This window comes from Phodopus roborovskii, unplaced genomic scaffold (assembly GCF_943737965.1).
Source record: "Phodopus roborovskii unplaced genomic scaffold, PHOROB, whole genome shotgun sequence".
NCBI classification, from domain to species: domain Eukaryota; kingdom Metazoa; phylum Chordata; class Mammalia; order Rodentia; family Cricetidae; genus Phodopus; species Phodopus roborovskii.
The window spans coordinates 8,476,855-8,489,728 of record NW_026126434.1 but is presented as its reverse complement, the minus strand read 5'-3'; the positions used below and the strand labels follow the sequence as shown (position 1 = coordinate 8,489,728).

General features: G+C 49.6%; 1 protein-coding gene across 1 annotated transcript in view; it reads left to right on the top strand.

The window, feature by feature from the left end:
- Positions 1-12,874, top strand: part of Cdh23 (cadherin related 23) — a 317,335-nt gene that overhangs the window by 46,691 nt on the left and 257,770 nt on the right. The window contains exons 3-5 of the mRNA XM_051186787.1: positions 5,202-5,344; positions 6,035-6,082; positions 6,210-6,302. Coding sequence (XP_051042744.1) covers positions 5,202-5,344; positions 6,035-6,082; positions 6,210-6,302 — 284 coding nt within the window. The remainder of the gene's footprint in view (positions 1-5,201; positions 5,345-6,034; positions 6,083-6,209; positions 6,303-12,874) is intronic.

The window sequence follows — 12,874 nt, the reverse complement described above, 5'->3', positions numbered from 1 at the left end:
CTACTCTGTCCATTCTGGCCTCTGAACATCGACATTCTGTTTCATGAGGTGCTTGGGAGAAGTAGGGTTATGCATTTTTTGTCATTGTGTGACTAGCTTTTTTCATTTAGCACAGCACCTCAAGGTTCATCGGTGCTATAGCAAGCATCAGCATCCCCTCCCTTCCCTGAACCTGATGATTCATTGGCTGCCTAGGCTGTGTTTTGCTCATCCATCCATCCATCCATCCATCCATCCATCCATCCATCCATCCTCCATCTTCCATCCTCCATGGCTCCTTGGGCTGCTCCACCTCTTCATCATCATGAAAACTGCTATGGGTGTGGGTTTGCCATGAGGACTCAGTTTTTAAAGCCCTTCCACCCTGAGGTTAGGCAGAGCCCCAGCCTGGCTCAGCACAGAGTGGAGATGGCTGGCTCAGTAGGATGGGAGGCCAAATGCAGAAACTCCTCTGGCTGTACTGATTGAACCAGGAGGCCTGAGCCTGAGCCATTAAATCATGCCAGGCCTGGAGCAGTCCCCCTCTGCATCTAAAGCGGGAGCCATAAACTAGGCTGACTTACTGGCAGTACTCAGAGCTCCATTGTTTACGGCTATCATCTGCTCTGATTGGTAGATTCCTGTACTGTTAAATATTTGAATATGGGCCTGCAATAAAGCACACCAGGACTCCTACACCTGACACATATCAGTCTCCTAAAGAGAGGGTGGGGGCACTGACTAGAGGTTTGTGTTTTTAGTGCTCCACCAGCCAGCTGGGCCAGCAGGGTCTGGTAGTAGCAAGTACCCACCATAGCTCAGACACACAATCTTTGAGCTTGTTTTTCTGAAACAGATGTGTGATGAGTACTTAAAGGCAGGTGGTTGACTAGTGAGGTTTCCAGGAGCCCTAGAAAAGGGGTGAGGATATGAGGCAGGGATGGATGGAATTTCTGATGCTGTAATAGATTACCACAGACTGGCTAACTTATAAAGATGGAAGGTTCCATTAGCTTGCCCTTCTGAATACTAGAAGTTCAGGAGCTTGGTCCCCCTGCATCAGAGCATGGTGGGGGGATCATGTGGTGAGAGAGACAGAGTGCTAGCTTCATCTACTGCTGGTGGGAAAATAGAATGGTGCAGGCACTGTACAAAACCACTTGATGATTCCTCAACGGGTTAACATAGAATGGCTCTTTAACCCAGCAAATACACTCCTAAACACATGGAGAACAATTTAAAATGAGGATCCAAACAATACCTTATATTCATGTCTGCAGCATTCACAGCCCTAAGTGGGAAATAACCCAAACTTCTGTCGATTGAGGAACATATGAATAGAATGTGTTGTTAGATCCACACAGAGATAATTAGTCAGCTATCAAAGGGATCAGAGCTCCTATGCAGGCTCCAGCATGGGCTAGTCTTATAGGTGATGCTAACTGAAAGCCACACTCAAGGACATAGACTGTGTTTCTGTTGATCTGAACACCCAGGACAGGCAAGTCCCAGAGATGAAAGTGGATGTGTGGAGGCCAGAGACTGAGAAGTGGCTTTGAAATAGGTAGAGTTTCATTCATGGACGATGGGAGATGGTTGCCCAGCACTGTGAATGTCTCAGAAGGTACCAGATTGTACACTTTGAATTGTGAAGATGCTGAATTTTGTGAGGTGGTTATTCTGCTTGTGTGTAGAAGACACAGGGTTTCATGTGGTGCAGACTGACCAGGTCCATCATGTAGCCAAGGATGACCTTGAACTCCCAATCTCCCTCTCTCCACTTCCCAGGTGCTAGGGTTACAGGCATGCACCACTGCACTTGGTTTATGCTGTGCTGGGGATGGAACCCCAGGCCTTGTGCATGCATATAGGCAAGCAAATGTTCTGTCAGCTGATTTGAATCCTGAACCCAAAAGATATTTTTTGCTTTAAATCACACCAAGAGTTCAGCATCCAAGATGCTGTCATTTTAAGGTGGGACCCAAACTCCATGGGACATGTGCACCACAGGATCTCACAACTAGGGATGGTAATCCTATAAGGGATGATCCTGGGGGATGGGCTAGAGCCGAGTCCCACAGATAGTCCTGATTCCTGTAGCGATGGTATGGCCAGAGACTGCTGGTGGGCAGCATACCTGTTCTCTAGAGAAACCAGCTCTGGCCACTTGTGCAGAGCAGCCAAGAGCACTGGGCAGGGGAGGAGGTGCCCATCTGGAAAACTGTGGGGTGTCTTGTCTTAAATATAATATTAAATCAGCACCTTTAATTAGTGCGCTTAGAAAAGGCCACTAGCAATTACCTGGGACACCAAGAAGGCGTGAGCTGGAAACAGCCTGCGAGGAAGCCACAAAAGACCATTTTGAGCAGCACATAATTGAGGAGAAAAATGGATAAAAGTCCAGGAAATTACAGGGTGGGTGACAGCAGCTGATGGCCCCATCCCTATCCTGCCCAGTGTCCCCCTCCTTGGGAGGACCCAAGTGTCAGGCTTAGGAAAGCCATTTGGGATATCAGGTTCAGCCACATGACCTTGGATTCAGGGCTGATGTAGCCTTCCCACAATCCCCTTGGCCAGCCAGAGCTTATCCTCACTCAGCCCTCTTCCTGGGTCAGGATGGGGATGGCAGGTGATGCCTATTTTCTGAGGGCTGCAGGCTGTAGATCTATATACTCTGGATGAACAGGGCACATGGGGGGAACCCTAGTCTCCTGTGGGGAATTGGCTCAAGGCCTGGAAAGCAACTGTTTCCCAAATCTGACAACAGAGAAGGTATGTATGTATATATGTAAGTATATAATGTATCCCTCCATTCACCTACCTACAATATATATATATATATATAAATATATATATATTTATACATATTTATATATATTTATATATATATATATATATATATATATATATATATATATATATATATAATGAACCAGGAATAGAGGCTGGAAATACCTACACAGTTTTAGAAAAAAAAATGTGTGTGTGTGTGTGTGTGTGTGTGTGTGTGTTTCTCTATAGCTTTGGAGCCTGTCCTGGAACTCACTCTGTAGCCCAGGCTGGCCTTGAACTCTCAGAAATCCTTCAGCCTCTAACTCCTGAGTGCTGGGATTAAAGGCATGGGCCACCACTGCCCTTCAAGTAGAATTCATTGTATGGTTCATTTGGCTCTGAATTGACCCTCGTCATTTGGATATCAGGTCTTTGGGAAGATGAGCTTGACTTACCAGTGAGTTTCACACATTTCACCCTTGGGCAAAAAAGTTATTGGGCTTGGCATGCAGGCATTCAGAGATGGGGTCATGTGCTTCCTAATGCTGGATGTTCAACCGGGTATTTGCTTACTGCTTCTGGCTTCTTCTCTGCAAGATGGGAAAGTTGGCTTCAAGCTATTTTGACCTTGGTCCATGGTCTCTTTCATCTCTCAGTGCCCTCTCATCTCTCACCTCCTCCTTCACCACAAATGCCTTCTGCCTCTGCCTTTTGATGGAGAGGCTGTGTTCCTTCCCTGAATCTCAGTACCTTTATCTATAAATTGGGCAGAATAATAACCACCAGATAAAGTCATAGGAAGACTGAATGAGCAAATTTAAGTGAATGAGCCAAAACAAAACAAACAAACAAACAAACAAAAAAACCCTTCCCATTTTGGATCCTCGTTAGGGCCTGATAAAACATAACTGTGGAATTCTTGCTTACTATGGAAGAACTGAATCTCCAGCCCAGAATATGGAGTGCAGCTCTGCCATCTACTAACCACAGGCTATGAGAAATAATGATATCACTGGCTATTGCCTTAAAAGCTCTGCCGCAGATAGACAGTATGGCACATGGAGCTCCTTGACTCCTCTGCTCCAGGCTTGCAAGTGTTGGTGGTCTCTGTTGGCTTAGAGCTGCTCTGTTGTCTGCCTCCTGAAGAAGCTCCTGAGTCACAGACCTGCAGCCCTCCCTTCTTTCCCTCACTTTGTTCTTTGAGGCAGTTGGTTAAGTATGATCGGCAGTATTTGGGGAAGAGATAGTGCCTGTCTTGTTTTACAGGTTCAACTGAACCCTTAAAAGAAAGGAGTTGCTCAAGCCAAGGCTCTGAGATGATGATGCTAGATCTTCCCTTCAGAGACTATCACACTGGATCCTTAGCTCCTAGGAACTTAAGGGCCTTCTGAAACTAAGGTGACCTGTTATCACAGCCACCCTGGATCTTTGAGGACGTGGCACTTGTGACAGAATCCTCTTCATCATGGGTAAATGGGGCAGTGGGCTTCTCCTCTTTGAAAGCCACTAGGGAACCAGTGAGCCCTAGGACAAGATATTCTAAGCCAGGCTATACAGCACCTGATGCCTGGAGTGGCCTGTGTCCAGAGCATCACATCCTGATAAGAGTGGCCCCTACCTTTTGGTCTTTTTGAGGACAGAACCAGACTCAGTCAGAATGAATCTTAAAGTGACACCTCTTCTTAGCCTCCATGCCCTGATGAAGATCAGAACATTTTACAAAATCGTGTAAATTAGAAAAGATGCGTCTATTCTCAGAAGATGGTAACCCAACTCAATAGAAATAGGAATAAAACAAAAGAGTGGGAAAGGGTGTGGTCATCAGTGCCTATCCATAGCTGAGACATTTAGAGGACTGAGCCAGTACTTGGCCCCATGGCCATGCACCTTCATCCCTGCAGGAATGCCATCTCCAGGTCCATAAGTTTTGCTAGCTTCCTTGACAGCCTTGTCCTTAGGTGTGCTATTCTTGTAGGTGTTAAACTGGCCCTCATCAACAACCCAATGGAGTGAGAGCATGAATCCCAGAGTTGGCTTTGGTTGGCTAGTTTGAGTCACATACTCATCCCTGAGCCAGTCACCATCATGGTAGAGAGGGAACACGTTGATTGGCTAGGGCTGAGTTATGCACTCAACTTGGGACATAAGAATTGAAGTATTGGAGGTCTGGTCTCATCTGAACCACCTGGGAAAGGTCACAGCTGTCCACTTTATACCCAGAACATGATGAATGAGGGATCTGTGTTACAGCTATGTACATCCTGTGGCAGGTGTGCCAGAACGGAATTGGAGAGCAATGATGCTGAGGAGGTTTGGGGGATGACTATTGGCCTCTGGAAGACCTGGAAGTTTATCAGGTGGCTGTGCCTTGAAGGATGCCCCATCATTTGGATGAGGTGGAAAGCAACAAACCTTACCTGTGTGTTGTCCAACCCTCTCTCGTTCTCCAGGTTCTTCTGTGACCCAGTTGCTGGCCCGAGACATGGACAATGACCCCTTGGTGTTTGGCGTATCTGGGGAGGAAGCCTCCCGCTTCTTTGCTGTGGAGCCTGATACTGGTGTGGTGTGGCTCCGGCAGCCTTTGGACAGAGAGGTATGGCATGTGACTCCCTAGTCTCAGTCCTTTTCTGGAGGAGCAGGGGTGGTCAGTGGAAGAGAGTGGTTCACCATCTTTTGGAGGAGGGGGACTCCATCTGACCTCTGCTGGGACCATTTGTCTTAGCAGTAGCTCTCTATCAAGGCTGGATTGGACCTGGGGCTGGAGTGTTCTTGGAGCCAGGAGTAGCACTGGGTAAGCAAGAGGAAAGTGACTATGAGGTCATCTCTTGTGGAATCATCTCTTGTGGGATGGAAAAACTAGATTTTCTAGAGCAATGATCATGGTAGTCCTTAGCAAGTAAAGGACAGGGTTTGAACACATCCCCAGGTAGTGTCCTCTGCTCCATCTCAGGACATGACTACAGAAGTGTTAGTAGCTTGCATTACACAGCCATGTGGAGGCACAGCCAGGAATGGCACCCAGGTTCTCCACTTTGTCCTTCCTATGTCTTCAGGAAAGATTCAGATCCCATGTCTTCTTCTCCAGTACCAAGGGGCAGTGCTAGCTTTTTCAGGACCTCTTTGGACAGCATGCTCATATGAGGTCCTGGGCAGTGCTGGAGCCCATGCAGCCACATCCAGGGCCAGGACCTAGGACCTCTCTAACTCTGTTCTCTTCCTCCCATTCTCCTTCCCTGCCTCCCTCCCTCCCTGCCTCCCTCTCTCTCCCTCCCTCTTCTTTTAGACTAAGTCTGAGTTCACAGTGGAATTCTCCGTCAGTGATCACCAAGGGGTGAGTGTCCCCGGGAGCCCTGTAGCCCTAGGAGGGCTGTTCCTGGATTTAGCAGGTCCCTGGGCTGCATGGGTGGGAAGAGGCCACAGGGGAGTGACAGTGTTGAGACCTGTACATCTCTTCCCAGGTGATCACACGGAAGGTGAATATCCAAGTTGGCGATGTGAATGACAATGCACCCACATTCCACAACCAGCCCTATAGCGTGCGCATCCCCGAGGTAAGAGCATTCTAGGTCATGTGTGGAAGGGATGATGGTTACTGGGACCACAGCTGTTCTCCAGTTAAGCTGGGTGGTATGTGTAGTGATCTCTGAGTACATGTGGATGCACTGTCCTCTGCCCACACTCTAGCCTAAATTCCTCTTGGGGCCAGTTAGAGCCATCCATCCTATGGTTGAAAGAATGGTCCGGTCAGTGGGTGAAGCCTCAGGTCTGAGAGAAGGCCTGTTCTGGCAGAGCTCGTACCCATCTGCAGTTAGAAATGGAGCAGGAACTGGGAGAGGCAAGTGTTAATGCCCTCTTCCCTTCCATCCTCAGCCTGCTGTGGGACTTGGACAAGGTATATGGGCAGGTCTTACCCTAGACCCCACTTGCATTGGCCCTTCAGGCCTGGGCATTTGCAGGTCCCTAGCTGTGTGGTCTGGCTTATGGTTCCCCAGAGCTTCTGCTCTGTGTACTCTGAATATGTTTGCATGAGTGCATGTGTGTAAAATCAAGCCATCGCTGGTAATTGAGAAGTACAAATTATTGCATTACAAACGGTTCGTTAATAAGCTGGCTCCCGATGGCACCGGGCTCTCTTTGCTTGCTGTCCCTCACCACGGTGGCTGATGGCAGTCTTAATGGCTGCCAGTTAGCTATGAGAAGACCCTAATGAGACTGATAAAGAGCTTCTAACTGGGTGTCCCTCAAGGCTGCCCCCAGGGCTGTAGCTGGGGTAGCAGTTGGGGTGAAAATGATGAGAGATCATGTCCTCTGGAAAGGCATGCTGGCGCCCAACACTCGAGTCCTAACTCCTCTATGCCATCTGTCACTGGGGGAAAAAAAAGAGGTAAGAATATTCCCTAGGCTTACTTAAGTGGGAGAGGGACTTGCCCAAGGTCACACAGATGTAACTTTGACCCTAGCTTCTGAGGCAGCAAAGACTCCCTAAGGATGACGGCATCTTGAGTCACAACTCAGAGGTCCTGGCCCTCATCACTCAATGGTGAACCAAGGATCTTAACATTTTTGCCATTTGGAGGGTAGGAGGGCAACTGTAAGGCTGGGAAGGTGCCTGGGCCCCTCTGTTACCTGGGACAGCATGGCAGGAGAGAGAGCCCACATTCATCAGCACAGGGGCACAGTACCCTGACATGTCTGGGGACAGCAGCTTGGCTTCTGGCTCTCACTCACTTGGAAGTGCCCCTAATTCAATTAAGGGGCTCTACGTGCCAGCCTGCACTCTGAGCCTGGACTCAGAAGCCAAGGGCATGGCTCAGAGTTAATGAGCCTTGTGCCCATTGCTCAGCTGCCATCCTGGCAGGCCCCGCTGTCCTCTGTCCTCCCTGGAGAAGGAATGGCAGGCAACAGCAGTGGCAAGAGGACAAGCAGTCCTGTCCCTCCTTCCCAGCCCTCTCTCATCCTGCAGAAAGGCAGCCTCCAGAATACACCCCTGCTGAAACCCCACCCCTGGGGTCCTCTGAGTCTCTTGGCTTCCCCTGTTGTACATTTAATTAGCAAGGATTGTCTAGTGTCTACCCTGGCTTGGTTCTCTGTGGCTCTCATTCTCAAGAGGCCTGAGATGCTGCAGAAACGGAATGTCAGGGCTCAAGGCAAATAGCCTCAGAACACACTCCTGTCCATACATTGTTTTTAACCTTTCTGGGCCTAGTCTTCCTTGTCACATAAGAATGAAGAAGTGACATAGATACCTGATGAGGAGAGCTGCTGCAGAGGGCACACAGTGCCGGAGGGAGGCCTGTGCAAACCCCTTGCTTGTGAGTACACACCTATGGTCACTCTGCGGTCTGATACTTGATGCTGGCTTTGGGACTCCTCAGTGTGTCCATGGCATATGGTATCAGCTACATGGAGGCCCAGACATCTTGGCATGGCCCAGCCTGGGCTTGTTGTGGTCACCTGAGCTGGAACTGAGCTATTTGGCTGAAGCCCCGGCTGGGGAACCAGCACAGGCGCTGGCCCCTGGCCTGGAATGGAGACCATAGTTCTCTGCTTGCATTAAAGGTACCCTGGACATACCATGGTCCACTGGAGAGGCAAGTTCAATGGCAGAGGCCCGTGAATGGGAGCAGGCTGAGACTGAAGACCAGAGTGATGGGGTGGAGGGAGGAGTAGGCATATCACAGACCCTGCTGCGAACAAGTGCCTGGAAACTAATTGCCAGAGAGCCTGGGACTTCCCAGGCTTCCTGGAGGAGGTAGTTTCAGTAGACCTGATAGCAGTAGAGACATGTGCCTAGTTCTTGTCATGCCAACAGCCTGGATAAGACTTCAGATCAGCCTGTCTGCCTGCTTGGTGTGTGTGTAGAGGGGAAAAAGGGGGATACAGCTGCCCAACTAGGGGATTGAGCAGGACTTTTCCTATTAAGAATCTAAGGGTAGAGCCTAGCAGGGGATGTTATTTACTTCCTATTCCTTTAGGGATGGTGGAAAAATTCTTAGACTGCCTTCATCTATCCACTCAACTCCTCTAAGAGCATTTAAGCCACTGTCCCAAATCCCTTACCTTCCTAACCCCATTATTCCTAACCCTGATGGTCAGAGTAGCACAGCTGTGATGCTGACACACCACCACTCCCCTGCCTTGGCAAGGATGTACTGAGCTCCTGTGCATGGAGCATGAAAGTAGACACAGGAGAGCCATGCACCTCTAGACGTCTGTCACAGTGAATTAGACTGTGAGGAGCTAGTGCCCCAGCAGAATTTCCTGGGTGGCTTCTCAGAGGTATATTTACATCCCATGTGATTCTGCCCCAGTACATCAAGGAGAGCTGGTTTAGGAATCTGATTTTGTATCTGGGTCCTGGAGCTAGCCATGCTTAAGCAAGACAGTGACTCATTGCTGAGCTCTGTCCATTCTTTAAAAATTTTTCTTTTGGATAGGATCTTGTGAAGTTGCCTAGGCTGGCCTCAAACACATTACAGGCTTGTGCTACCACATAGGGGAGGCTAGAAATATGCAAATTGGTGACATTTGTGTCCGGCTAGGTTTGTTTGGTGAACTTCACAGGATGACCATGAGGGTTTCTCAAACGTGCTGAGAGCAGTTGCCTAATATAAAACCTTTCATCAGTCCATGATGCCCATGGAGACCTCAGTCCCTGAGGTCAGGAATAGTGGGGAGGCAAACACTTAAGCCAAGGCTCAATCACCTAGTCTGCCCAGCCCTGTGCCTGATGCCCCTGAGGGTCCAGCCTCTCCTCTGTCAGGAGAAAGCAGACAGGTGTGTGTTTGTGTTTGTTTGTGCTGTCTTCCCTCCTGCCCACCCTCCTCCCCTCACTAAGCGGCTCTCTGTGTAATTATCCATTTTATCAGGGCAAAAGGCCCTGCAATTCACTTGTCGAAGCTCTAACGAGGGAGCTCGGATGCTTTCAAGTCCATAAAGAAAAGGGAAATCCGGCTAGAATTGGCAACTTAATTCACCAAGCCAGCCTCGACAGACCTCATTAAGCCCCCGTGTATTCATTTCAGCCTAATGGCTGTCACGCTGACTGCTGTTTGATTTGCTGTAATAGACTTTTATGGCCTGCCAATTTGCTGAAACGTGTTTGCCTGTGTCTGTGCCCAGCAGTACTGCTCCACTACCTCGGTGAGGGGGCCCGGCTTGCCTTGCTGACCTTCAGCACTGCCCAGTCTGCTCCTCTCTGGAGGCCAGTTCTTAGTCTTGCAGGGTGCAAGCGGAGGTGACCCTGATGCTGGGGTATTTGGGCAGGAGGGTAGGTGTGAGATTAGAAGTGCGGAAGGGCTGGTGGCTTCTGGGACAAACAATCGAGAGTTCCCTGGAGTCTCAGGGACACTGTGTCCTTGATGTTCATACAAGTGGAGCCTCCTCAGCTGGGCAGCTCCGGCTTTTATCCATCTGGTCACAGCATACCTTCCACCTCTCCGGGCTGAATCCTCCTATCAACCAGAGGGCTGGTTCAGTACTTTGAGGCTGCCTGCATGTCTCTCTCTCTATTCCCACACTTAGCTTTCTAACTCATTAAAATCCAACTCAATTGAGCCTTCAAAGACCAGGTTGTATCTGCGAAGCCTGATCTTCAGTGTGCTTTTTTTTTGTCATGAATACAACAAACATATGTTGAACAGCTACAGGACGGGGGTCCTTAGATGCCTTGGGGATGCAGGGCAGGGGAGTGGATTCCCCCAGTTTCTAGTTATGCTGCTTGAAATGAGTGATTTACTCTCTCCCTCATATTCATTCTCATTCCTCCTTCCATGTACCCCCATGCTTCTGTCTGTCTGTCTGTCTGTCTGACACATAATGTGCTTGCACATAAGCAAGCACTCTAACACTGACACACAGCCAGACCCCCATTACCTTTTATTTTGAAACAGTCTCACCAAGTGACCCAGGCTGGTCTCTCACCACACAATCCTCCTGCCTCAAGCTCCTGAATAGCTATAATTACAGGCCTACACCACCAGGCCCAGCTTGGAGCTCTGTCATCTCTAGAATATGAATAACAGTATTTGTCACCAATAGGATTGTTAGATCTATGCTAATGTAGGTAGGACAAGTTCTTAGCCTAAATACTGATGAACAAGGTTGACATTTTCATCCTCAGGGGAGGTGCCATTTTATAAAGGGAGAAACCAGTGAGTGGTGTCTAACTGTGCCCTGACCTGGGATGGGGACCTATTCATCCCCTACTCCTCATTTCCTCCCATGTTATCAAACTAGTTGTGTTCCAAGCAGGTGGTCTTTGGTGCCTGCCAGTCCTGGATCTTAGAATCTTCATGCTAACACCCTTAGAGAGTCATGAGGTGGTGATGCTATGAGCCCAGATCACTTGAGGAGCCAGGGAGACCGATGTCTTAGTACCCCAGTGTGCCTTCAGTGTGTGAGTTAGCAGTGAATGATTTATGAACTGTATCCTCGGGTTGCAGGAGAGGTGGGGGTGGGTTCCCCCGCCCCGCACATGCTGCCATCCCCTTGCTTTATTCACGATAGTGTCGTCTCCCCCCATGCCAGGGAAGGCAGCCCCTTGACAGGCTGTATTAATTTATAAGCCGGGGCCACAGTGCCTGCAGCCCCCTCTGCATCTGTAGCCAGTGGCCTATTGATCTGGAAGAGAGAGAGTGATAAATCATATTGGCCCGGGACTCTGCTGGCCACCGTGGGGCAGCTGGCTCCCCAAGACGGCAGCCTACAATATCTCTATGCCCCACAGCTCTCACCTAGCCTCTCATTGGTGGCTTTGGTGTCCTCCCTCTGTCAGCACAGTGACAGATCCCTGGGGCTCCCCTATCTCAACAGAAGTGCATGCCACAGCCTGCAGCAGTCAAGACAGCGGGCACTGGGTTAGCAGTAGACATGCCCCCTGTGTATTCAGCTACCACCTTTTCCAAGGAGGTGTGAGAGAAAGAGAAAGAGAGAGGTGGCGGGGGGGGGGGGGAGGGAGGTCATTAAATACTCCCATCTGGGTCATCTGGGTCATGGGAGACAGAAGGTTCAATGAGTACAACACTTGCCATACAAACTTGAGGACCTGAGTTTGAACCCTCAGAGCCCATGTAAATCTGGGCACAGTAGAACACACCTGTAATGCAGCACTCACTCCTACAGTGAGATGGGAGGCAGGGACTGGAGAAGCCCCAGAAGTGTGGTGGCCTGGTGGATGAGGCAGGTAGCAACAGAGACCTGGTCTCAAGGTAGAAGGTGAGGATTGACACTTGAGGGTGTCCCAACCTCCACACACAAGTGAAGTCACTGGCAGTGCCCCTCCCCTGTGCATGTGTGCAGTCTGTCCCAGTGTTTCCAGCACTACTCCACCCTGCAAGGCCTTTCAACACCGCCCACTCACAACATCTGTGTCTGTGTTTGTGTGTGTGCCTGCTTATGACCGACTGCAGCTTGCAGGGGTGGGTCCTGATTAAGCCCAATAGGAAAAAAGGCCAGGAACACTATGCCTTGTGTCTTCACACTTCATACACAGGTCAGTGGGGTCTTGTGGCAAGCTCACCCAGAGCCCACTGCCAGCTCTGTGCAATAAGATTCAGTCCCATTGGTGTCCTCTTGGGGCTGGTGACCCAGCAATAGCCCTTGTGATGCCCCTTGGGCTTGTGGGCTAGTAGATACCCAAAGGCTACTGGTGTTGGTACCTAGCGGTGTAAGTGAGAAGCAGATGAACATCTTCCCCTGGCGCTTGCCTCCATCCTGTCACTAGCCTCCTCCTGCTGCTTCTTAACTATACAGAGGAACAACAGTGGGCCCAGAACTGAGCCCAGAAAGCTTGACCCAGCCACACACTCAGAGGTCCCTTGCTCTACCTTCTATTAAAATAAAAATGAAATTGAGGATACTGATCCCTGAAAGACTCATGTAATAGCTCCTCCCTCGTGTATGTGGGATATGGGTAGGCTCACAGCCGCTCTTCCTGCCCCCACCACACAAGGAAAGAGGACACCACAAGATGCAGGGAGCCAGATGTCATTAAAATGACTGTTTAGTTTTAAAGACAATGATGTTCTTAATGGGACCAGTTTCTTTGTCAATTCCAGCTGGGAGTCTCTGGGCTCACAGAAGGGGCTGGCGGTGACTGTAAGCCCTATGCCATGAGCATGGA